Here is a 26,715-nt window from a genome sequence, read left to right on the forward strand (position 1 = left end):
CTGTGTCTCTCTGTCTCTGTGTCTCTCTGTCTCTGTGTCTCTCTGTCTCTGTGTCTCTCTGTCTCTGTGTCTCTCTGTCTCTGTGTCTCTCTGTCTCTGTGTCTCTGTGTCTCTCTGTCTCTGTGTCTCTCTGTCTCTGTGTCTCTCTGTCTCTGTGTCTCTGTGTCTCTCTGTCTCTGTGTCTCTCTGTCTCTGTGTCTCTCTGTCTCCCTGTCTCTGTGTCTCTCTAGCCCCATGTCTCTCTGTCTCTGTGTCTCTCTGTTTCTGTGTCTCTCTGTCTCTGTGTCTCTGTGTCTCTGTGTCTCTCTGTCTCTGTGTCTCTCTGTCTCTGTGTCTCTCTGTCTCTGTGTCTCTGTGTCTCTCTGTCTCTGTGTCTCTGTGTCTCTGTGTCTCTCTGTCTCTGTGTCTCTGTGTCTCTCTGTCTCTGTGTCTCTCTGTCTCTCTCTCTGTCTCCCTGTCTCTCTGTCTCTCTATCCCCATGTCTCCTTGTCTCTGTGTCTCTCTCTCTCGGTGCCTCCTCCTTGTGCTCAATCCACGCTTCTGCTCTCTCTCTTCTCGCCCCCTTGACTGGAACAAACTTCCCACTCCACATGAAGCGGCCACCTTCACCCACTGGCTTCCGCTGCGCACTCAAAACTCAGTGCTTGTTCCCGAGCTCGCCCCACGACCCCCTGAATCTCCCCCTCATGTCCGCCACCGTTACTTCTCCCTCTGCACATTCTCATCACACGGCTTTCACTCATTCTCCGTCCGTTCAATCATTCACCGTAATCAATTTCGCTTTCACCGAATTCACGCATCAAAGATTTCTCCCCGCCCCCCAATCGCTTCCTCTCAGTCTATTTCATCCACCTCCACCTCCGCCGTCACATCCATGCGTACCGCTGCCAACTCTTCGTGAAGCGCCTCAGAGACGGTGCAACATCGATGATTGTAAGGTGAGGTGCGCGCTGGCACTCACAGGCAGTAGACGAAGATGCAGCAGCTGTAGATCATCGGCAACTCGTCCAGCAGCTGGGAGAGGGATTGCAAAGTTTGATGCTCGTCGATTGCACGAGCGAACTGAGTGAGTGAGTGGATGCGAGCGTGGATTGCAAAGTTTGATGCTCGTCGATTGCACGAGCGAACTGAGTGAGTGGATGCGAGCGTGGATACATCGACGGTGATGATGGTTTAATGGGGTTCCGTATTCATCGATGTTTGAGATTATGTGTACCATGTGAGTCTGTGGGACTTATGTGCGTATGGAACCGATATTAGTCGATTCGCGTATCGGACTAAAGTGTCCAGTGGGCTGACTTGAAAAGATTTCGCAGGGAAAAAAATGCATTGTGCAAGCCGAAATTAAATCTAGTTTCATAACGATGATTGCGTAACTGACTGTGCAACATTTTATTTGTAAATCAGATCACTTGTGTGTTCCGTCACGGTATGGAAACTCTGGTCAGACAAGTTAATCACAATAAGACGACACTGTCCTTTACACAGAGGAGCTATTAGTTATCAAGGAAAGTCGCTCTTTATAACTCCTTAGAACTCTTTAGAACTCTTTATAACTCTTTAGATCGCTGACCTTATTTCCAAGATGCCCGTCCATTCACCCCCTCCGCGATTTGATGAATTGTCAACGGATTTTTGGCCGGTTAATTTTGTGAAATATTGTTAGGAGAAGCGGCAGTATTCACAGAAGGAGAAAACAACACGCACATACAAACACAAAATACTCAACAACAACATAAACCCACACAGGTGGGCCAGAAACCCATTTGCTGCCGTTTACCGATGGCCCTGCTGATTATTAAGTTACGAGCAGAGCCAGGGTCCGGATATAATTACAATTTCCAGCAGCGTTTGCTCGGAATAAAAATGAATACGTGGGGAAAAAAAATCCACGATCAGCTCAGGGTTTGTGAGCCTGGCATTAACGACGAGCGCACGGACTCATCGTGCGCCATCGCCAACCCACATGGCTCCGCTCCGTTCCGTGTATCGACATTAAAATAATTACATGTTTTAATCGCACGGAATTATTGGCTTTACAGACCAATGTTAATTGGAATTCGCGTTGTTCTCATAGCGGCAAGGCTATCACGAAGGAAGGGCCCTACTGTGCGTCACGGAGCCTGCAGTAGTTTCTCAGCAGGCGGTGTGGCGATCACAAAGTGAGCAACTTGCGAGTGGAATCTTTCAACTTTGGCAAATCTTGACCTTGACGCCGGCACACCCGACTCGTTCCGAATTAGAATGTGTTATTATCCTGGAGGAATCCGATGAGCTGAGAAGCTCTTTTCCCCAAATGTCCAGTTGGGTCACGGGGTCAGGCGATCTCGAACGAGCGCTGCGAAGCAGACGAAACGCAGCAGCAGCAGCAGTACCAGCCGTCGTGTTTTACGGTTCGTACATCCGCAGTGATAACCAGGGTGGCCTGCCGGAATTGAACCGCGTGGACTTGGCAAACAAGAGGCGAGCGTGCCTCCGCCCGTCCCGCGTCACTGCACACCCCCCCCCCCCCCCTTGGCTGTCCTTCTAGCGCGCTCCCTCTGCGATCCGCCGACCCCCCCCCCACCTCGGGATGACGACGGCTGCGCGCCACCTCGCGCCCGTCTGGCGGTGGCTCGTCACGTGCGCTCGTCGCAGGGTTTGCGGTTCGGGGCGCTGGTGCCGCCCTGGTTAATGCCACGGTACGGGATTAGCCGTTACAATGCCCGCCCAAGACGCAGCGCCGTTGTGCGCCGCAGTGCGTGTGCGTGCCGGCATCGCCGTCTGAATTTGCCCAAAGTTGGGAAAAATTGACACGGCAAGTTGCTCGGTGAGGGAAACGGCACAGCGGTGCTGTAGCCACCAGCTGTAGCCACCAGCTGTAGCCACCAGCTGTGGCCACCAGCTGCGGCCACCAGCTGCACCAGCTGTGACCACCAGCTGTGGCCACCAGCTGTGGCCACCAGCTGCACCAGCTGTGGCCACCAGCTGTGACCACCAGCTGTAGCCACCAGCTGTAGCCACCAGCTGTGGCCACCAGCTGTAGCCACCAGCTGTGGCCACCAGCTGTAGCCACCAGCTGTAGCCACCAGCTGTGGCCACCAGCTGTGGCCACCAGCTGTAGCCACCAGCTGTGGCCACCAGCTGTAGCCACCAGCTGTGGCCACCAGCTGTAGCCACCAGCTGTAGCCACCAGCTGTGGCCACCAGCTGTGGCCACCAGCTGTGGCCACCAGCTGTAGCCACCAGCTGTAGCCACCAGCTGTGGCCATCAGCTGTGGCCACCAGCTGTAGCCACCAGCTGTGGCCACCAGCTGTGGCCACCAGCTGTGGCCACCAGCTGTAGCCACCAGCTGTAGCCATCAGCTATAGCCACCAGCTGTGGCCACCAGCTGTGGCCACCAGCTGTGGCCACCAGCTGTAGCCACCAGCTGTGGCCACCAGCTGTGGCCACCAGCTGTGGCCACCAGCTGTAGCCACCAGCTGTAGCCATCAGCTATAGCCACCAGCTGTGGCCACCAGCTGTAGCCACCAGCTGTAGCCACCAGCTGTAGCCACCAGCTATAGCCACCAGCTGTGGCCACCAGCTGTAGCCACCAGCTGTAGCCACCAGCTGTAACCACCAGCTGTAGCCACCAGCTGTGGCCACCAGCTGTGGCCACCAGCTGTAGCCACCAGCTGTAGCCACCAGCTGTAGCCACCAGCTGCGGAAACTTATCAGGAGCACTCCCGAAAAGCTCCCGCGACCCCAGCAGCGAGGCTGTCCCCCGGGGCAAGTGAACATAAAGCGACGAGACACTTGACTCACCTGCATGTGGTAGAGGAGAGTCATGTGAAACCACCAGGACCCGATCCCAACGACTACGGGGCACAGAGGGAGGGATGGAGAGAGGGGCGGCGGTTGTAATGCCGCGTGCACGCGCGCGCGTCTCTCCCCGCGTCTCACAGCTCCCACGGCATCCGCCTCTCTCCTCCGCTCTGCCGAGTGCCGATGGGTCGTGTTTCGGAGCCGCGCGTCGTTAGCCGCGGAAAGTGAATACTCCACTCTCAATCGCGCGAGTCCATGTGTTTGTGAGAATCATAATGCGGTAACTTCATTTTAACCGATATCATTGTAATTTACCGCAGCAAAAACCAAAACCACCAAACGGATGCTCATTGACACGTTCGCACGTGGCCAATGCGTCAATCTGTCCCCAAACCCACGCGCTGTCTGCGCCCGTGTGTAATTACGCCGCAGCGAACATTAAAATGACAAAACTTTAAATTATCCTGCTCATTTCCATAACGATCCCTCCCAGGGTGGGCTGCGCCATAACAAGCCACGGGGAAGGTCGACATCGCTCCGTCTGCGTTCGCACTGTGTGTGCATGCGTAGTCATTCGTGACCCCGCCAGGCTGAAGCCATCACGGCATGCACTGCACTTCAGAAGCCGGCTTTGACTGTGGGTGACTGTCGCCCCACATCCAGCCTGAACAGCTTCACAGCGAGAGAGTGAGAGAGTGATTAGACGAGAGAGTGAGAGAGTGAGTGAGCGAGTGAGCGAGTGGACGAGCGAGTTACCGGCCAGGCCGAGGAAGGCGGCGATGTATCGTCTCTCGAGGCCGGAGCGCAGCGTGTGCAGTGCCCCGTAGAGCGGCGGGACGATCATCACCACGTTGCTCACCGTGTTCCCTGCGCGCGGTGAAGGGGTCACGGGGTCACCATCGCACAGAGGGAGAGAGACGGAGAGAGACGGAGAGAGAGGGGCGGCAGGACCCTACCGGTCATCGGGGGAACCGGAACGCTCGCGGGGAATTGTGCAGCGGGATGATGTCAAAGAGGGGCCGCCGCCGCCGCCGCCGCGATCGATCCGCCGCTGGATGAACGCCAACCGAAGCTGCCGCCATCTGTCGCGGTCGCGCGTTGCGACAATCCGCTTGAGTCGCACGAACAGCGGCGTGATGATGCTGCTGCTGCTGCTGCGTTGGCAGTGCTGCTAAAAGCACAAGTAATAATAATAGTCGTCGTCGTCGTAAAACTCAACACGCTCGTGAATAACGCTGCCTTATTAAGGAAATATATACCATGGGCGGCGTTTTAGGCAATGGGCCTTTCTCGTTCTCTGTTGAGCCGTTTAACAGGGAAGGTGCCACGGAGTCTCATGGCTTCCTGTTCAGGAGGCCCCTGCCGTGGGACGTTTGGCCAACCTCTTGCGTGTGCGTGTGTCTGTGGGTAGCGGTGAGCGCTGTGCTACGAACCCAGCGACCCGGGTTTGATTCACGGCCAACACCGGTGACGATTATCTGAACCGGTCCTGGGCCTCGCCTAGGTCGACTTAACCTCAAATGAGTACTTGGTGCGGTGTGTAAACATCGCCACTGGGGAGACAAAGGCGGCCGGGCGTGGTGCTGGCCACCCACCCCCTCGTGTACCGTTCCGGCCTTCATAGGTGCTCGCTAACAGCACTTGCCCCTGCAGTCTGTCAAGGCAATACGGGGGACATTTGTCTTTATGTAAAGAAACGAGTTTGACCCACTTGCTGGTGGCTCTCTCGCTCACACCGCGTCTCCCTCTTTGTGTACTCCACCAACCCTGACCTCGAGCCCCCCCCCCCCCCCCCAGGTCGCTCGCATCGTGAGCGGGTTCGTACCACGCGGAGCCATCCTCAGGGGGCGACCTGCGCGCGTGTTTACACGTCGCACGCACTTCACTTGTCAATTAGACCGCCGACAAAACAACACGCGTTAATTACACGAACGGGCGTGCAGTCTGATCAGATGACGATGATGGTGGTGGTGGTGATTGCGATACATTTTGCAAGGGGCACTGAATTAATTAGTCGCTTACAATCGATTCTTGCGCTCACGAAATATTTTAAATCGCTGTACAATATATACGTACGCTCATATCGTCCGCTCATTACCGATATGACAACACCCCAATGATAACATCATACATACATATCTCGATTACCATCTAGATCGTGCTGTTTCATGGTTGCCAGTGATGAGCATCCCAAGCTTTGTGTGCGTGTGCACTGCCGCTGGTGCTGTCTGAGCCACAACAACAACGACGACGCCTTGCAGGACCGTCGGCTCACGCGAGACACACGCGCAGTCGCGCTCGGTACTCAAAGCCCCCAGCACGTTCATGATGCAGCTCGCTGGCGATCGCTCTACACATCCCGGTGCCAAACGGAGGATACGCTCGTACACAAAGGGCATCGATCTTGACACCGTAAACTTGAGAGTGGCCGTGTGGCTGGGTGGCTGGGTGGTTGTGTGGCTGAGTGGTTGTGTGGGTGTGTGGCTGAGTGGTTGTGTGGCTGGGTGGTTGTGTGGGTGTGTGGCTGTGTGGTTGTGTGGCTGGGTGGTTGTGTGGCTGGCTGGCTGGATGGTTGTGTGGGTGTGTAACTGGATGGTTGTGTGGGTGTGTGGCTGTGTAGCTGGGTGGTTGTGTGGCTGGGTGGTTGTGTGGCTGGCTGGCTGGATGGTTGTGTGGGTGTGTAACTGGGTGGTTGTGTGGGTGTGTGGCTGTGTAGCTGGGTGGTTGTGTAGCTGGGTGGTTGTGTGGCTGGGTGGTTGTGTGGCTGAGTTGTTGTGTGGCTGGGTGGTTGTGTGGCTGAGTTGTTGTGTGGTTGTGTGGCTGGGTGGTTGTGTGGCTGAGTTGTTGTGTGGTTGTGTGGCTGAGTGGTTGTGTAGCTGGGTGGTTGTGTGGCTGGGTGGTTGTGTGGCTGGGTGGTTGTGTGGCTGGGTGGTTGTGTGGCTGGCTGGCTGGATGGTTGTGTGGGTGTGTAACTGGGTGGTTGTGTGGTTGTGTAGCTGGGTGGTTGTGTGGCTGGGTGGTTGTGTGGTTGGGTGGTTGGGTGGTTGTGTAGCTGGGTGGCTGGGTGGTTGGGTGGTTGGGTGGTTGGGTGGTTGGGTGGTTGTGTGGTTGGGTGGTTGGGTGGTTGGGTGGTTGTGTAACTGGGTGGTTGTGTGGGTGTGTGGGTGTGTAGCTGGGTGGCTGGGTGGTTGTGTAGCTGGGTGGTTGTGTGGTTGGGTGGTTGTGTGGTTGGTGTTGGTGGTTGGGTGGTTGTGGTTGTGTGGTTGGGTGGTTGTGTGGTTGTGTGGTTGGGTGGTTGTGTGGTTGGGTGGTTGGGTGGTTGGGTGGTTGTGTGGTTGGGTGGTTGGGTGGTTGTGTGGTTGTGTGGTTGGGTGGTGTGTGGTTGGGTGGTTGTGTGGTTGTGTGGTGTGGGTTGTGTGGTTGTGTGGTTGGGTGGTTGTGTGGTTGTGTGGTTGTGTGGTTGGGTGGTTGGGTGGTGGTGGTTGGGTGGTTGGGTGGTTGTGTGGTTGTGTGGTTGTGTGGTTGTGTGGTTGTGTGGTTGTGTGGTTGTGTGGTTGTGTGGTTGTGTGGTTGTGTGGTTGTGTGGTTGTGTGGTTGTGTGGTTGTGTGGTTGTGTGGTTGTGTGGTTGGGTGGTTGTGTGGTTGGGTGGTTGTGTGGTTGGGTGGTTGTGTGGTTGGGTGGTTGTGTGGTTGGGTGGTTGTGTGGTTGGGTGGTTGTGTGGTTGGGTGGTTGGGTGGCTGGGTGGTGGTGTGGCTGGGTGGTTGTGTGGTTGTGTGGTTGTGTGGCTGGGTGGTTGGGTGGTTGTGTGGTTGGGTGGTTGTGTGGTTGGGTGGTTGTGTGGTTGGGTGGTTGTGTGGTTGGGTGGTTGTGTGGTTGGGTGGTTGGGTGGTTGTGTGGTTGGGTGGTTGGGTGGTTGTGTGGTTGTGTGGTTGGGTGGTTGTGTGGTTGTGTGGCTGGGTGGTTGTGTGGTTGTGTGGTTGGGTGGTTGTGTGGTTGTGTGGTTGGGTGGTTGTGTGGTTGGGTGGTTGTGTGGTTGTGTGGTTGGGTGTGGGTGGTTGTGTGGTTGGTGGTTGTGTGGTTGGGTGGTTGTGTGGTTGTGTGGTTGTGTGGTTGGGTGGTTGTGTGGTTGGGTGGTTGTGTGGCTGGGTGGTGGTGTGGCTGTGTGGTTGTGTGGTTGTGTGGTTGTGTGGCTGTGTGGTTGTGTGGTTGTGTGGTTGTGTGGTTGTGTGGTGTGGGTTGGGTGGTTGGGTGGTTGGGTGTTGTGTGGTTGGGTGGTTGGGTGGTTGTGTGGTTGGGTGGTTGTGTGGTTGGGTGGTTGTGTGGTTGGGTGGTTGTGTGGTGTGGTTGGGTGGTGTGTGGTTGTGTGGTTGGGTGGGTTGGGTGGTTGGTGGTTGTGTGGTTGGGTGGTTGTGTAGTTGTGTGGTTGTGTGGTTGGGTGGTTGGGTGTTGGGTGGTTGGGGTTGTGGTTGTGTGGTTGTGTGGTTGTTGTGGTTGGGTGGTTGTGGTGGTGTGGTTGTGTGGTTGGGTGGTTGTGTGGTTGGTGGTTGGGTGGTTGTGTGGTTGTGTGGTTGGGTGGTTGGGTGGTTGTGTGGTTGGGTGGTTGGTGGTTGGGTGGTTGTGTGGTTGGGTGGTTGGGTGGTTGGTGGTTGTAGTGGTTGGGTGGTTGGGTGGTTGTGTGGTTGAGTGGTGGGTGGTTGGGTGGTTGTGTGGTTGTGTGGTTGGGTGGTTGGGTGGTTGGGTGGTTGGGTGGTTGGGTGGTTGTGTGGTTGGGTGGTTGGGTGGTTGGGTGGTTGTGTGGTTGGGTGGTTGGGTGGTTGGGTGGTTGGGTGGTTGGGTGGTTGGGTGGTTGGGTGTGGTTGGGTGGTTGGGTGGTTGTGTGGTTGGGTGGTTGGGTGGTTGTGTGGTTGTGTGGTTGGGTGGTTGGGTGGTTGGTGGTTGTGTGGTTGGGTGGTTGGGTGGTTGGGTGGTTGTGTGGTTGTGTGGTTGTGTGGTTGGGTGGTTGGGTGGTTGTGTGGTTGTGTGGTTGGGTGGTTGTGTGTGGGTGGTTGGGTGGTTGGGTGGTTGTGTGGTTGGGTGGTTGGGGGTGGGTGGTGTGTGGTTGGGTGGTTGGGTGGTTGTGTGGTTGGGTGGTTGGGTGGTTGTGTGGTTGTGGGTTGTGTGTGGTTGGGTGGTTGTGTGGTTGGGTGTGGTTGGGTGGTTGGGTGGTGGTGGTGGGTGGTTGGGTGGTTGGGTGGTTGTGTGGTTGGGTGGTTGGGTGGTTGGGTGGTTGGGTGGTTGTGTGGTTGGGTGGTTGGGTGGTTGTGTGGTTGGGTGGTTGGGTGGTTGTGTGGTTGGGTGGTTGGGTGGTTGTGTGGTTGTGTGGTTGGGTGGTTGGGTGGTTGGGTGGTTGTGTGGTTGGGTGGTTGGGTGGTTTGTGTGGTGGTGGTTGTGTGGTTGTGTGGTTGTGTGGGCTGGGTGGTTGGGTGGTTGTGTGGTGTGTGGTTGGGTGGTTGGGTGGTGTGGGTGGTTGTGGTTGGGGGGTTGGGTGGTTGGGTGGTTGTGTGGTTGGGTGGTTGGGTGTGTGGTTGTGTGGTTGGGTGGTTGGGTGGTTGGGTGTTGGGTGGTTGGGTGGTTGGGTGTGGTTGTGGTTGTGTGGTTGGGGGTTGGGTGGTTGGGTGGTTGGGTGGTTGTGTGGTTGTGTGGTTGTGTGGTTGTGTGGTTGGGTGGTTGTGTGGTTGGGTGGTTGGGTGGTTGGGGGTTGGGTGGTTGTGTGGTTGGGTGGTGGGTGGTTGGGTGGTGGGTGGTTGTGTGGTTGGGTGGTTGTGTGGTTGTGTGGCTGGGTGGTTGTGTGTTGTGTGGTTGGGTGGTTGGGTGGTTGGGTGGTTGTGTGGTTGTGTGGTTGGGTGGTTGTGTGGTTGGGTGTTGTGTAGTTGTTTGGTTGGGTGGTTGTGTGGTTGTGTGGTTGGGTGGTTTGGGTGGTTGGGTGGTTGTGTGGTTGGGTGGTGGTGTGGTTGTGTGGTTGGGTGGTTGTTTAGTTGTGTGGTTGGGTGGTTGTGTGGTTGTCTGGTTGGGTGGTTGGGTGGTTGGGTGGTTGTGTAGTTGTGTGGTTGGGTGGTTGGGTGGTTGGGTGGTTGTGTGGTTGTGTGGTTGGGTGGTTGTGTAGTTGTGTGGTTGGGTGGTGGTGTGGTTGTGTGGTTGTGTGGTTGTGTGGTTGGGTGGTTGTGTGGTTGTGTGGTTGTGTGGTTGTGTGGTTGGGTGGTTGGGTGGTTGGGTGGTTGTGTGGTTGGGTGGTTGTGTGGTTGGGTGGTTGTGTGGTTGGGTGGTTGTGTGGCTGTGTGGTTGTGTGGTTGGGTGGTTGTGTGGTTTTGTGGTTGGGTGGTTGTGTGGTTGTGTGGTTGTGTGGTTGTGTGGTTGTGTGGTTGTGTGGTTGTGTGGCTGTGTGGTTGTGTGGTTGTGTGGTTGTGTGGTTGTGTGGTTGTGTGGTTGGGTGGTTGTGTGGCTGTGTGGCCGGGTGGTTGTGTGGTTGTGTGGTTGTGTGGTTGTGTGGTTGTGTGGTTGTGTGGTTGTGTGGTTGTGTGGTTGTGTGGTTGTGTGGTTGTGTGGTTGTGTGGTTGTGTGGTTGTGTGGTTGTGTGGTTGTGTGGTTGTGTGGTTGTGTGGTTGTGTGGTTGTGTGGTTGGGTGGTTGTGTGGTTGTGTGGTTGGGTGGTTGTGTGGTTGTGTGGTTGGGTGGTTGTGTGGTTGGGTGGTTGTGTGGTTGTGTGGTTGTGTGGTTGGGTGGTTGTGTGGTTGTGTGGTTGGGTGGTTGTGTGGTTGGGTGGTTGTGTAGTTGTGTGGTTGGGTGGTTGTATGGTTGGGTGGTTGTGTGGCTGGGTGGGTGTGTGGATGGGTGGTTGTATGGCTGTGTGGTTGTGTAGCTGGGTGGTTGTATGGCTGTGTGGTTGTGTAGCTGGGTGGTTGTGTGGCTGGGTGGTTGTGTAGCTGGGTGGTTGTGTAGCTGGGTGGTTGTGTGGCTGGGTGGTTGTGTAGCTGGGTGGTTGTATGGCTGTGTGGTTGTGTAGCTGGGTGGTTGTGTGGCTGGGTGGTTGTGTGGTTGTGTGGCTGTGTGTTTGGGTGGCTGTGTGTTTGGGTGGCTGTGTGTTTGGGTGATTGACTGGCTGCGTAATTTGTGTCCCTTGCCACAGAACATTTTATCATGGAGACAAAAAGTTTGATTCTGGATACGGTCACCTGGGAACTAATTAGTCACGTCAACCGCAGAGTGATGTCACCATCGCGATTTAACCATTCGCAAGTGTCGGCAGGCTATCGTGCACCAGTCTCGGCCCAAATCACATTTTTACTTAAAAAAACAAAAACCCCACAGCAATATCAAATCAGGCCGTTGCTGCGGTAAAGCGCTCGGCTCAAAACCCCAAATGCGTCGGTTCAATTCCCGGTTGGAAATCGACTCCGGGAATATTTGCATCACTTCGGGGCTGATCAAATGAGGCACCTGTCGGGAGACTGGTTCAGACCAGGGTCGTGATGTGACTTTTTTGCCATCAGCGGAATTGGCTTTGCCGCGCATTGCCAGTTTGAGCACGGAGAGACTGCCTGACTGGCAGCTTTATAAATACGACAACGTTGGCACAGTGGCCTTATGTAACGAAATTACCTGGCCCACTTCGCCCTAGACACAAGATAATGAATCTCAAAGGGCTCCCGCTCGGTTACGTAAAGCGACGATGAAAAATGTCACATTCCCCCAGGACACGCAATCTCCCCCGCAACGTCACGTGCCTCTCCTCCCTGCTCATTATGCGGCGGTCCGCACCTTAACGATCTGTTGCGCAAGGAACACAGAAACGCCCGTGTTGTTCAGACGTCACCAACTCTGTCCGCAATGCGATGGAGGATACCGATCGACTGCGTTGGTCTGCGTTCGCTCGAGAGCTGTTTGGTTGTGCAGACGCGTCTCCAAGGTGCGCAGAGCACGCGTCCCGGACCTCCACACGGCTCCGCGGAGTGCGTGGCGAGTTTGTGAGGCACGTGGCACGCGCCATCAGAGACTCGTCAGTAGGGGCCCTCTGCTCGGGTTGTCACGTGGCCCAGCGGTGGGCGGGGGTCGCCGCTCGTTGCAGAGGTTCGCGGTTCGAATCCAGCAGCTACCCCTCCCCCCCTGGTTAATACGCGACGACTAAAGGGCCTACGAGTTATTCTTTACAATTTTGTTTGTATGATAAAAAAAAATGTAACCGTAGTAAAAAAAAAAAGTTTAAGACATTTTCGCTTTCAATATTTTGAGGCTCACCTTGTTTTAAAAAAAAATAATGTCAAATGAAATCTGCTTATCTGCGGCACACAGCGCGCGCGCTCCCATCGAATTCGGGCACGGGCTAAATAATTAACGTGTCAGTAACGACATCTGTCCAGCGGCTGGATGAAGTACCGAGTGACACAAGCGCAATGACAGTGGCACTCGTGACACGGGACAGCAGCAGCAGCAGCGGCGGCAGCACCAGCTGATGGGGAGTTGATCACTCAAGGCCGACGAAACAGAAGTGCCCAGGGCCTGCAAGAACCTTAATCCGGCGCTGATATCGGTGATAACCGCAATTGCGCCACGCACAATCCGCTTCGCAGTGGACGTTCAAGACTCCCCCAAGACAGGAGGCCGTCGTGTGTCGGCTAGGGGGTCCAATTTGCCGCATTTGAAAATGACACAGCAAATTTAGTCAATTGGGATAAAGCCGTACACACATATATATATAACAGCAGCATCGACGCCCCCTTCGTCACAGACGAAGAATCCCAGTTTGCTGGCAAAGTGCTGGAGCTGCGATTGTCTCGCTGAGACGGCGTCATCTCAAGAGCCGCGATTCGGAGTGGTTCACGGCTCACGACTCACGACACACATTTCGTGAAAATCGAATTGATTCTTAAATCCATCTGTGTGGACCCTTGACCACGACTGCCTGACGTGCACGGTGCTTTTGTTGGCAATTCTCTTGAGTGCTCCACTTGCCTGCCACGTGCAAAACGCGCCTTTAAATGTAACCAAGCCGTTCTCGCAATGCGGGACAAAGAGACTTAGTAGAGCCCTCTGTCTACAACGATGCATTTATTCATCAATATTGATCTTTAAGCTCACGGTGCACTTATCGAAGCGTGCACGTGAGAATCGATGGCCGTGTTTTAGATTCGTAATGTCTTTAGTGGGTTCCTGAGACTCCTGCATCCACTAGAGACGCTACATTCCCCGCGGTGTTCGAGAACTTCCCGCGGAAGTTGACACCACGATGCCGCCTCTGAGACCCCCCCCCCCCCCCCTTCAAATGACCTCTGGTGCACACAAGAAGTGTCAGCGCTTTCACACTCACCCGTCTACACGGAAATGAATGTTCGTCGCGTAACAGTCAAACTGATATTTTACAATTCTCATAACTGGAATTTATCCAAACTCAGTTCCAAAGAACTAAATGTCAAATTTCGATTTAAAGCTTTCGTGACTGCAGGGATTCATCTTCTTGGTTCTTTCGGTAAAGTCACGTAGAAGGGAAATAATAAAATAAAGCTGTCTCCCCGACAGACCTGGTCTTCACCTGAGGATGGCTGCTTGCGTTGTGGCCGAAACGTCGTGAGAATTATTTTATTATGTTTTATTTTTATTCTTTTATTATTTCCCTTCTACGTGACTTTACCGAAAGAACCAGAAGATGAACCAAATGTCATGATGTTTTTTTTGTATGCTGTTATCGGTGACTCAGCTGAGCCCACCCAACTTCACTGCCCTCGAGATCCCGTCTAAATCTCTGGCTGCCGCAACGTGGATTCGAACCCAGGTTCTCAGCTGTGCGGGGCCCAGCGCTGTGACCTCGAAGGCACGCGGCTATAATTGACGCTTCATTCACTCAGCACGGTATTGAATTATCACTCCCCTAATTACTTACTGCTATTACGGCAATACACTTGTGAAATGTGACCCAGATTTCAATAGCGAGGCACGTGACCAGGTCTGTCACCTGTGCTCGTTTTCTCAGGAACTGGCCTCGTTTTGAGACGGCTGCTCTGCTGGGGAAAGAGCGAGTCATCAAAACCATCCGGGGTTGTTGTTGTTGTTGTTGTCAGTTGCGTACAAACAATACACCCCTCATGGCAACGCATGCACATACAGATCTCCCCTCTTCTGGTGGTGCGGTGAGATTTCCTTTTTTCCCCACGATCTGTCCCTGGTTATTTGGACCCAAGAGGCGGAAACCTCGAGTCTGCACAGAATCGGACATTCCTCAAACCTTGACGAGGTGGCGGCTAGTAGGTGCAAGGTTGTTGAAGCGGGGACGTTTCCAGCACAACAGGACCGGTTTTTCTGGCTTAAAGGCCACAGGGAAGCCGGCAGCGTCGTTTCATCCTTTGTGTGTCTACTGTATGGTACAATTCACCCTGGCTCGGCACGGGATGCGGCCAAGGAGAAAGCGCAGACATAGTTTAGTTCAGGGCACTTTCTCGGGTGCATTCACAAAAACGAGCTTACGTAGGGCATTGACCTTGTCGCAGCTTGGCAGAGGCAAATCAACAAAACCTCTCAAGGGAGGGGGTAGAAGGTCACAGAATACCAAGATTTTAAATTGGCCCTGATCTGATAGTAACAATGTGTTGTATGCTGGTAAATACCCAAGGGTACACGCTGTGTGCACCGCGCACCTGCGATTAGCACGGCAGGCTACGTACGTTGCAAAATAAGTTCAAGGTACGTGCACACATTGCCTGGCCGCCAGCATCAGGACTCGAGCCTAATCCCATCGCAGAGCTATGCCTTTACGAACTTGTATCGTTAGATCAGTAAAATGATCATCTAAACCAAATAAATTAGCAGACTATGCCTCCTCGTATCTGTTCCCTCCCACGTAAAAAAACAATATATATCTAAAAGTATATTTTTGCACACATCCCATGAGTCACACGGCATTCTGGGTGTGAGTGATTTCAACACAAGCAAATAAATAAGATAAAGGAGGTCACCCACAGGCTATCTGAGCCAAACTGACATTCAGGCTTCTTAGGATCCCGTGGAATAAAAGGAAACCCGAGCCTCAAACGGACTGCCATGACTACTGGATGAGGTTTCTCTTCATTAAGGCGTAATGCTTCTCAGCGGGGTGTCTCCGGCTCGCGTAAAGGGATTCCGTTGGATCGGGTTCACGATCACGAGATAATCAGCTGTTTCACCTGCACCCTGTTAAGTTGTTTTGGCATTATCAGAGTTGGGCTGAATAATTTGATGACCGTATTTGATTTTCTTCATTTCCCCCCCATATTTTTTATTTCTTCTCCAGGACAAAGAGTGTTCTGCCGGGTCGCGCTAAGCGGGGTCTGCCTGTACTGTAATCATTACTGTACCCGTGGCTTATCAGGGGTTCCCCACCTTCGGCAGGGCGGATGTCGGGGTAGCCACCAAACGTTAAAAGGATCTGAGTCATCAACCACAAAAAAGAGGCAATTTCAAGTTTCTGCTATTTAGTCGACTCAGAGTCCCACAATCTAACCTCTTGCAAACGCTTACAAGGTCACAGCGTCTCCCGACTCGAACGAGCGTGGCGGTCGGCAGAGTGTCCACCTGATGGACGGGTTTGCCTCGCTCACAGCACAGAGAGAGGCCACCTCTCTCTGCCTGTGGAGGAAATCATCGCCCAAAATGTCACCTCCGATTGACTTCACTTCTACGGCCCGCACTGTTGTTGTTGTTGATGAATGTGCTGAGGTTTTTTGTTTGTTTGGTTTTTTAGACTTTGGCACCGCTGCGAACAGAGAAGGAGAGTTAAAATAAATATTTAGTTGTTAACCGGTTGAGTTGGTTGTGTGTACGTTGCGTCACAACGCGATTAAAACAAAGTATGTTTAGTGTTACTACATCGCCGGATCGTGAGAGATGTGAGCGGGCTTTGGCAGGCGTTCATCCAGCAGTGGATGAAGCATAACCGGCGAAGACGCGAATGACGAGTGTTTTGTCTGTTGACAGCACATATGCGTATTACCGATAGCATTAATCCTAGGCGCACATTGTTGTGGAAGGTCAACCTTCATTCATATTTACTACGACCAAGAAAATAGTGTAAATTCCACGTTCATATGACAGGGGCCCAGGGTTTCCACAGAATGCTTTGTGATGCTTAGTGCCTGTCTGAAAAGCCTTTTGGAGACCACTAACATCGATCTGGGCCTCCTCACACACTCACTCACTGAGTCGTGACAATTTGGAGATGTAGTCCCATTCAAAACTCGACGTTAATCGACGATCCGACGCGCCGTCGCGTTGCCCAACACGGTCCACACTGCGCACGCGAATGTTCGGGTGGCCACTGAGCTGCCGACGTTTGCAAAGGAACCAAATGACAACAACGAAAACAGTCGGAGAAACCCACCCCCCCCCCCCCAGCTCACAGACTATGATTATCGTTGTGTGGAAATTGACTCTCGCTACAAATATTTTAATCCGTTTATTTTTAATGCACGCGAGTTGTTTTGGCTCCTCCGACGAATGAACACTTGCTCTAAATAGCGCATCCATTCCACAAATAATTGCAAAATTAATTAACGGGTTGATACGTTTGGGCTACCACGCGTGCGAGCGGCACACACCGTGCAACCTGTGTCTGTGCGAGATTTTGGTCAGACGATCATTGGTTGAAATTAAACCCCACACCCGACCAGAGTGGTGAAGTATAGTGGAACTGATCCGGTGTGTTGGCTCGGGTTTCCACCAGTCCAGGTTAGACCCAGACGGCCCAGCGGTCTGTGTTCAGGTGGCAGGAATCGATTTGTACCGAGGTCTGGTACCGGTACTGTGTTGAGTTATTACTGCAGGATGTTGCTGCTGCTGCTGATGCTGCTGATGCACAGTGTTGATAGACTTGGGCTGACAGGGAAATAAGTCCCTGGAAGAGGTGGAGATCCTCGTGGGGTCACGTGCGTGGGGACACGTGCGTGGGGACACGTGCGTGGGGTCACGTGCGTGGGGTCACGTGCGTGGGGACACGTGCGTGGGGTCACGTGCGTGGGGTCACGTGCGAGGGGTCACGTGCGTGGGGTCACGTGCGTGGGGGTCACGTGCGTGGGGGTCACGTGCGTGGGGACACGTGCGTGGGGTCACGTGCGAGGGGACACGTGCGAGGGGTCACGTGCGAGGGGACACCTACGCCCAGCAGTGGTTCGATTTCAAAGGGCCACAAATTAACTGCTTGTTTAAAATCAGTGCACGCCGCGGTGCAAACTAACTGTTTATAATAAACATTAGCTGTCACAGAGTGGTGCATTTAAGGTGCAAAAACTAGGGGTTGTTAAGGCCAAGAATGTGTTTGTGTATAATCTAAATATAGGAGTCAGTCCACGTCTCTTGAGTTGTACCTGAGACGTGGAAAACAACGACCTTGGAGAGAGCAACCTCACGGTTGGAAATGTCTGTAAATGTTTAACTCGAGCAACTACGTCGTTTTCCTTGCCGTTATTGTCCACACAATGAGCACATTTGGCGTTTGTACGAGTCGAAAAATCAAGTGGTCGCGGCCGATGGGCTCGTGTTTGCTGGGGGTGGTGCCAGCACCCCAGGAGTGTTGAATCGGAACCTGTATTTACCCTGGAGGAGAAGTCTAATGAGCTATATCGGGCTTGTTCACAGGTGTCCAGTCGGGCCAGGTCAGATAGGGGGGAAGGGGACAGTGATAGAGTGGCACCTTCCACTGGGCGGCCACAATGTCGAGCCAGGCATCTGCTGCTCACTGCCGACCTATCGAGTGTAAGACTTTCATTCATAATCAGTCTCCTCTGAGATAGACTGTGGGCATGTCAATTATTTCAGTATCGCTCTCCACCCCATGACACAGCCAATCAAATCGAGGTGGCACGTGGGGACATTATGCCAGTCAAATTTGTTTAACAGCAAAGTGAATGAATGTTGAAAAGCAAGCACAACCTGAATTTTGTGTTTGTTCTTATCCGAAGTTTGATCGGAGATTACATCCAGCATCTGGCTGTACGTGTTAATCTCTCGTCTTGCTGTGTACCCTCCAACAATCCACAAACTCATCCATTAACTTGGCCAACCGTCACAAGATAAAGACTCTTGAGAATCACTGAAGATTTTCTGAATAAACACAGAGCATTATCATAATTACCTGCAGGGTTCATCTCATATCCATGGTATTTTCTGGAGGACGTCAGGATTTGAAAAACACACACACACATGCACTCAATAATGCAATTGGCCACATTCCACGCAGGATCCTTCTGAAAATGAGCCTTGAGACTGACTCAGGGCAGTTTTCCTGGGTAGATAATTTGTTGTGACTGTGATGGATAATTATCAGCCTGCTCTAGGAATAGGTAGAATCAAGTCTGAGTCGCTTTTAGTTATTTATTCTCACTTCGTTTGAAAGATTGACACAATCTTCAGCATTTGTATCTCTCGGTGCAGTGGCAGATTGCATTGAAACTAATATTGTTGGTATTTAGAGTATTTAGGAACCCACCCACCCGAGTGTGATTCCCAGCCACGGCTAATATCAGTGGCGAGTGGCATGGGGACCAATCACCAAAAACCCCAACACTGTATGTACGTGGAACTTCTTTCGCACCGTACGTAGCCGACCGCGCTAATCGTAGGTGCGGGGGAAGGACAACAAACGGACATGGCACGGGGAGTCCATCATCTATTGGTGGATTGGGAACGACTAGAATTACATTTAATTCGCGTTTGCCCTCTGATAAATGCGTATGAAATCTCGCGAGTTTGGTTTTTACTGTCGGTGGTGCGGCGCTGAACGAAAACATTTTACCCGGCTCCTATCATTTGGCTCGTGCGTGAAATGTAATGCATCACCGGTAATTGGTTTCATTGTGCCATCCCTGTTCAAGGAAATTAAAATAACGCGGTTCGCGTCGCGCGGCGGGTCGAGCACGTGACCTCCACCTGAAGGTAAAGGGTTTCATATCCCAGCAGGTTCACTGACCTCATCACCCTTTGTTTGCGAGGTGGGTTTAATAAAACGAGCACCACTTTGTGGGAAGGTGACTCAGCAGTGATCATCCCTGTACGGACGAGACTGCCCACAGCTATAGGAATGTAGAATTTCCACCAAGGTCGCGTTGGGCTGTGGAGGGAAATGATATGTGTGTGTGTGTACAAGCATTGCCCACATTGAGCATGGAGAGAACGATCTACCCGGCTTGATTGTATAGTGGTGAAAGGTGCTCCGAGTTATTTTTATACGCAAATGTTTACTCGGAAATGAATGCAGGGTTTGCATGGAACTCGGCCACGGCGCGCGAGCTGAACTGCGGCAGACTGTGGTAGCACTGCACCCAGACAGCCCTCGCGAGCATCACAGTTGCAGTCCGTAGAGCAATGCCAAGGCATTAAGTAACTACAGTTTAATCATTTAGAGCTCTCTGTCAGTCCCGTACTGATGAAGGCCTTCATCCAGTGTTGGTCACGATGGTTGTTTTGACCATACTGCACCACGCCGGTCGGTGCAGGTTGGTAAAGGTGTTGAAGCCCAGGACCGCTTCAGGTATCACTCGACACCGATGGTATCTGTGGTTGCGAATCGAACTCGGGTGACGAGCAAGCGGGGGCTAAGGCAACCCAGGTAGGGGGAGCACAGGTGGGTCGCCCTGTTCTCCGAGTCAAGCACACGACGCACACAACCCTCACTCGACATTGTCCAAGTGGCAGCTCGTAACACAAGCACACACACTCACGTGTGCACACAGTGTACACACACCTGCAGGTGATGACAATGCCCCACGTCTACTCACTGATTCTCGAGACTATTTCGTGCGATGTTTGGCCAAGTTGATGAATTGGTTTGTTGGAGGGTTGCGTACGGAGAGAGGTAAACTCGCACATGCAAAAGACTCCACCTCATGGCACCTTCCTCTTACAGCTTAGAAGAATAATAATTATTTATATTTGTAAGGTGCATTTCATCCGTAGATTCCCACTGCGTCCGTCATATCTCGTGCAATATGTCACATGCTATTTTGGTATAGCCGTGCGTTCCACGTGTGCATTAGGTGTGTTGGGATACAGTCTGGCACAATGGGAATGTACAACAGTGAACCATGTCAAGGCCCTTTGTCAATCCGCTGGTGGACTATGTCCTCCATCCACGCCGTATTGTTGATCTTGGGGGTGTTTGACCATACTTCACCACGCCGGTCAACGCGGGTTGGTGAATGGAGGTTCCAGAGGTAGGGGTGGTTCAGACATCACTCGCCACTGATGTTAGCCGTGGCCGGGAATCGAACTCGGGTGGAAACGCCGAGCTCAGAACCCGGTGCGCCAACCATTGCGCCAGCGCTCCGACCACATCACATCATCATGCACAGGTGATCACCATTCACAGGCGATCATCATACACAGGTGATCATCATGCACAGGCGATCATCATACACAAGTGATCACCATTCACAGGCGATCATCATACACAGGTGATCATACTCAGGTGATCATCATACACAGGTGATCACCATACTCAGGTGATCATCATACACAGGTGATCATCATGCACAGGCGATCATCATACACAAGTGATCACCATTCACAGGCGATCATCATACACAAGTGATCACCATTCACAGGCGATCATCATACACAGGTGATCATACTCAGGTGATCATCATACACAGGTGATCACCATACTCAGGTGATCATCATACACAGGTGATCACCATTCACAGGCGATCATCATACACAGGTGATCACCATTCACAGGCGATCATCATACACAGGTGATCATACTCAGGTGATCACCATACTCAGGTGATCACCATACTCAGGTGATCATCATGCACAGGTGATCATCATGCACAGGTGATCATCATGCACAGGTGATCATCATGCACAGGTGATCATCATGCACAGGTGATCACCATGCACAGGTGATCATCACACACAGGCGATCACCACACTCAGGCGATCATCACACTCAGGCGATCATCACACTCAGGCGATCATCACACTCAGGCGATCATCACACACAGGCGATCATCACACACAGGCGATCACCACACACAGGCGATCATCACACACAGGCGATCACCACACTCAGGCGATCATCACACTCAGGCGATCATCACACACAGGCGATCACCACACACAGGCGATCACCATACACAGGCGGTCATCATACTCAGGTGATCACCATACACAGGTGATCACCATACACAGGTGGTCATCATACTCAGGTGATCACCATACACAGGTGATCACCACACACAGGTGATCATCATACACAGACGATCATCATGCACAGGTGATCACCATACACAGGTGATCACTCAGGTGATCACCATACTCAGGTGATCACCATACACAGGTGGTCATCATACTCAGGTGATCACCATACTCAGGTGATCACCATACACAGGCGATCATCATACCTCAGGCGATCATCATACACAGGTGATCATCATACACAGGCGATCATCATATACAGGCGATCACCATGCACAGGTGATCATCATACACAGGCGATCATCATCATCGTACGACACTGTGACTACAAGCCGTGCCAGTGAGCGCACGCGACTGGTGGGTGCATGCGGATGGACGGGTGTGCGAGCGAGTGTTGGTTCAGTACTCACAGAATTCTGCGACGTACACGCTGACCACGTAATTCTCTTCGCACCAGTCAAGAGTGGCGGTGGGCGGTCCCCAGTAGCCTCGCGTGCTGTCCACGGGAGCCATAGCGCAGTGCAGTCAACACGCGCTGCGTGTGTGTGGAGGATGATAACGCAAGGAGGCACATGCAGACAGACAGAGAGAGACACACACACACGCGCGCGCAAGGAAAATGCAGTTGGCAATGGGCTACAGCTGCTGGCTGCTTCGTGTGGTGCGCGGTGCGCGCGTGTGAATGAATGAATGAGAGAGGAGAGGGAGGGAGCGCAGTGATGTGTGTGCGGGTGGGAGAGAGTGTGCGCGCGTGATAAGAGTGTGCGCGCGCGCGCGCGCGCGAGGGAGAGGGGGCGGGCGAGGGGGGTGTGTGTAAGAGAGAGCGCACGCACGCGTGCGCGTGTGTGAGACTGTGTTCAAGTGTGCTGTGTGCGTGCGTGGAGGGGGGAGGGGGAGCGGTGGCGCAGTGGTTAGCGCACTGCGGTACGGACCGGCAACCAGAGTTCAATTTCCGCGCACGGCCAAATGATTCTGATCCATTCCTGGGCCTCCCCTAGGTCGACTCGGCCTTAAACGAGTAACCTGGTGCGGTGTGTAAACATCAGCACTGGGGAGACAAAGGCGGTCGGGCGTGGTGTTGGCCACCCACCCCCATCGCGTGCGTCGTGCTGGCCTTAATTGGTGCTCGCTAACAGCACTTGCCCCAACAGTCTGCCAAGCTACACGGGCGCCTTTGTTATCTGCGTGCAAGTGTATGCGTTGTTCCAGGTCACCTTGGACATAAAGAAGCTAGGCGGACTGCTTGCCGCTTGCTCTCGACTCAGCATTTAACCCTCGCGACGCGAGACGCCGCTGCCACAGTCGCTGTGCTCACTGATGAGTCGGACAGGTTCCCACCTTGACACGGTCGAAGGCAGCGGCGCCGTGACGACAGCTTCGTCAGCTCAGGTGGGGCCCCCAAGAATGCTCTGATTAAATTAAAATAAAACGTGGAGCGTAAATGGAAGCATTTTCGTAGAATTAATTTTAAACCGTACGTAAATTACTCTTTGGTTATTTCGGTAAAGTCACGTAGAGAATCTAATCGAATACTAATAGAATGCGACGTTTCGGTTGCAACACAAGCAACCATCATCAGGTAAGAATTAATGATGAAGCAGACACGGAAACAACATAGGCAGACACGCTCACACAATGTGTCTTTGTGTGTGTGCCTGTCTCTGCATGTGTGTCTGCCTATGTTGTTTCCGTGTCTGCGTTTCATCATTCATGTCTTACCTGATGATGGTTGCTTGTGTTGCAACCGAAACGTCGCATTCTATTAGTATTTGATTTGATTTTCTACGTGACGTTACTGAAAGAACCAAAGAGTAATTCCTGCAGTCACGAAATCTTCGAATCCGTAAATAAGTAATTGTTATTTTACACTGTTAAAAAAACATGGTGGCTGTCAAAGGGGCCCACAACTCGTAGCTTTGACCACCAGCGGGGTGGCCAAGGCACCCCTGACTACCCCCATGCTCGTTACGCTGCTGGTCGAAACACAGAAACGAATATTGTAATGTTTAACGCGCACACAGAGAGAGAGAGAGTTCGAGTGATTCAGAGGCGTGGAACCCACGGGCAAATGGAGGAGGCATGCAGCCACAACCGGCGCCACCAACAATTGTCCACGTTCTGCGGCCCTATATGTATTGGGATCTTTGGCCAACTCCATCACCACCACCACCACCACCACCACAACAATCACCATCACCAAGCACCAACATCGATCGCATCATGGGACCTCCATTGCCAATATAAAAATATAATAATAGGTTTTACCCTTTCTGGCAATAAAACAGTTATGTTAAGATGTCAAAACGCCAAACTGAAACCTTTTGCAAGGAATCCTGCCTGCATTAACCACCCACAGAGTACTTGTGGTGAACATGCAAACAAAAAAGGTTTCAGTTTGGCGTTTTAACATCTTAACACAACTGTTTGATTCCTAGAAAGGGTAAAACTTGTTCTTATATTTTGATACTGGCAAGGGAGGTCCCGTGATGTAGCTGCTGACCTACAGATTTCAATGCCCTGATGGTGGCATTGTCTTTGTGCTGTTCGCCTTTTGGCGATGTCCTCTGGTCTAACACTGGTTGAGACGAGGCTCTAAAGAAAGCTGTCTCTTGCGTGGACCAACCAGTTTCAAAGACAATGCATCATCATATACTACGAAAGCATTTTTTTGTTTGCATGTTCACCATAAGTGTATGTGGTTAACGCATACATGATTCCTTGCAGAAGGTTTCTGTTTCATCTTTAGCAGCTTAATACAACTGTTGTATTGCACGAAAGGGTAAAACCTATTCTTATAACGTAGATCGCCTCGGCCATTCGCGTTTTCGATTAAAATCAGATTGAATGCAACCGGAGGCGTGCAGACTATCATGTATTAGCACTCGTGCAGCAATTGTCTTTGTGCCCATTATCATGTCCCACCCGTTACTCTCGTCCACTTTAAGCTTTCCAGCTAAGCTCAAAAAGCCTTCATGCATTTGCTCTGCCAGTTTGTGTGTGTCTGTCTGTAGTCCGTACCATGCCGTTGGCGCGTGCGATGGCAACATTGGGGGCTTCAGGAGGGAAAGGAGAGTTCGTATAGTTCTGCTCTTTCCCCTCCTGCAGCGGCTCACGATTCTGTCTGGTCCGGAGTTTGTGCGGGGTGCGTGGTGGGCACAGTCGCACTGCTGTGGCTTGCCTCTTTCATTTGCCGTTTGTTGTTGATGTGCGCATCGGACCGTTGATGTTCTGATGCGGTTAGTGGCCACGTGAGTGTGTTCGAGGATGAATGTCAAAGCCAAAAGGCGCAGTGTTACGGCTCGGCTAAGGAGACGTGTTTAATATTTAATGCGTTCAAGTGACAAGGACATCTCCATTGGCGGTTCTGAGCCATTGTGGAAATGACACTTTCATGTGGCAGGAACCAGACTTTCCAAAAGACAAGCAGCTTTGAACTGGCGAGGTTCAAAGGACGCCGTTTTTGTGTTTGTTTCCACTCGAGGAATGGTCAAAGTCCCCGTATACGTGGTCATATACAGTACGTACATATATGCACAGTATGTAGAACTTCTTTCGCACCTACGTAGCCAGCCGTGCTAATCGGAGGTGCGGGGGAATGACAACACTAAACACAAAAAAGCAGTTCTACAGAAACGAGTTTGGAACCTAGATTTAGTTTTTTTAAACAGGGAGGGTACAGAATATCCCCTCCCAATTACCAGCCAACATTGTGGCTTGCGCCGTGGCTGCTGCACATGAGGTGCTGTCGATACGACAGCCCTCATACATTCACGTGGCACCACAGTGGTGGTTCACGCTCGCCGCGTTGCGCGTCCCATCTCGTTCGAGCTCAACTCGGGAGTCTGCGCATGAAGGCTTGCCACGTGCGACCCGGGCAATGTGTGACAGGGGCCATGGGAGACCTGCTGGGCCACGTTGAGCATTCTGAAAGCGTTGGGAATCTGCATACCTGTCCACCCCTTATCAGTGCCCTACCTTGTTACAGAACAAATCAGACCTCATTGGTTACCACGTGCCCTTATCGCAACGTTCATCCTGCAAAGTCCCATCGCGAGGGAGAAACGCAAACACGTAGACACAATTATGTTACTCAACAAAAACTGTTGTATGTATACATTTTGATCATTGGTGTCAGTACAATATCATTCATGTACATCCAGTGCCGGATTAAGCTAGTGCGGGGCCTGTAGCATATGTTATAAAGGGGCCATGAATAAATAAATCTCCATATTAAATAATGTTTAACTTGCACAGTAAAGTAATTGTATTTTTGGTATTTGCTATACAGCCAGATAATACGACAAATCGCTAACCTTAAACACCCAGTCGTTCATAAAAGTTGAAGGCGGTATAGTACTATAGTAATAGAGCAAGTGCAGAATCACTGAACCGGAATTGATAGCTTGAAAGCATTTCGCTCGGGGCCCCTGAAGGTGCGGGGCCCGTAGCTGCTACATATGTAGCTACTTGTGCTGATTTGATAATCCGGCACTGTGTACATCCCAATCCGCTACTCGCTACTCTCCAGAGTGAAAAAAAAACTGTCCCACGACTTTTTTCATTTGGAGTTATGATTATTTTGTGTTGCTCCTATTGAAACGGCTGTACGCCGCACGGACCAGCCAACTCAATCTCCCCGTACAACACGATGGGTAAACCGTATGGGTTGATAGCGATGGAATTCATAATAAACGTTTTTGGGTTCGATCGCGTTATTTATAAATGTGTCGTAACCCTCCACCACCCGACACGGCCAATCAGTAAAAAAGTGTCACGTTGACAAAAGACAAAATATGATAATTGGTTCTTTACCCTTCTATCTGGCAACAAAACTGACACCTTTTTGCAAGGAGTCATGTTTGCATAGACCGCAATACCTGCAGTCATAAATACAAACAAAAGACAGTAACTCTGATAATGTGCACTGTCCTTGAAGTTGATTGGTGTGGACCAATCAACTTCAAGTTGATTGGTGTATGCAAACATGACTCCTTGCAAAAAGGTGTCAGTTTTGTTGCCAGATAGAAGGGTAAAGAACCAATTATCATATTTTTACTGGCAAATGAGGTCCCCATAGAAAAGACAAAATAGTTCACTACTTTAGCCCACCGGTGTGTTGAAGAGTGAATCCACAACATTTACAATTTTTGAGTTTGACGTTTCGCTGGTATTTGTCTTTTGTCAACGTGACACTTTTTTACTGATTGGCCGTGTCGGGTGGTGGAGGGTTACGACACATTATAAATAACGCGATCGAACCCAAAAACGTTTATTATGAACAATATTGGTCGTGAAAGCCTGCCACGTGTTAAACCAGCTGTGGATTTGTACTGAACATCAATTGTCCTCTACGTCTGTGCTGCCCGCCTGCCTTTCGACAATTCCACGCATAGACCAGCGCGGTGAAGTATGGTCAAACAACCCCCACGGCCACGCGCGGCGTGGGGAGGCCCTCATCCAGCAGTGGATTGGGGCCGAGGGCGGTGCCACGTGCCTGTACAGTGGACGTGGCGCGTGAGATGAGTGTGGCGCGTGAGATGAGTGTGGCGCGTGAGATGAGTGTGGCGCGTGAGATGAGTGTGGCGCGTGAGATGAGTGTGGCGCGTGAGATGAGTGTGGCGCGTGAGATGAGTGTGGCGCGTGAGATGAGTGTGGCACGTGAGATGAGTGTGGCACGTGAGATGAGTGTGGCGCGTGAGATGAGTGTGGCGCGTGAGATGAGTGTGGCGCGTGAGATGA

At 52.2% G+C, this 26,715-nt stretch overlaps 1 protein-coding gene across 1 annotated transcript in view; it reads right to left on the reverse strand.

Annotated features, from left to right (window-relative positions):
- ACER3 (alkaline ceramidase 3) overlaps positions 1–21,730 on the reverse strand; it is a 34,143-nt gene extending 12,413 nt beyond the window's left edge. The window contains exons 1-4 of the mRNA XM_061570493.1: positions 21,387–21,730; positions 4,543–4,653; positions 3,787–3,839; positions 962–1,014 (exon numbers count right to left, since the gene is read on the reverse strand). Of these exons, the coding sequence (XP_061426477.1) occupies positions 962–1,014; positions 3,787–3,839; positions 4,543–4,653; positions 21,387–21,489 (320 nt within the window). The 5' untranslated portion in view covers positions 21,490–21,730. The remainder of the gene's footprint in view (positions 1–961; positions 1,015–3,786; positions 3,840–4,542; positions 4,654–21,386) is intronic.
- Between the last annotated feature and the right edge of the window lie 4,985 nt (positions 21,731–26,715).

This window comes from Lethenteron reissneri, chromosome 45 (assembly GCF_015708825.2).
Source record: "Lethenteron reissneri isolate LAM-NWPU_2019-01 chromosome 45, ASM1570882v1, whole genome shotgun sequence".
NCBI lineage: Eukaryota > Metazoa > Chordata > Hyperoartia > Petromyzontiformes > Petromyzontidae > Lethenteron > Lethenteron reissneri.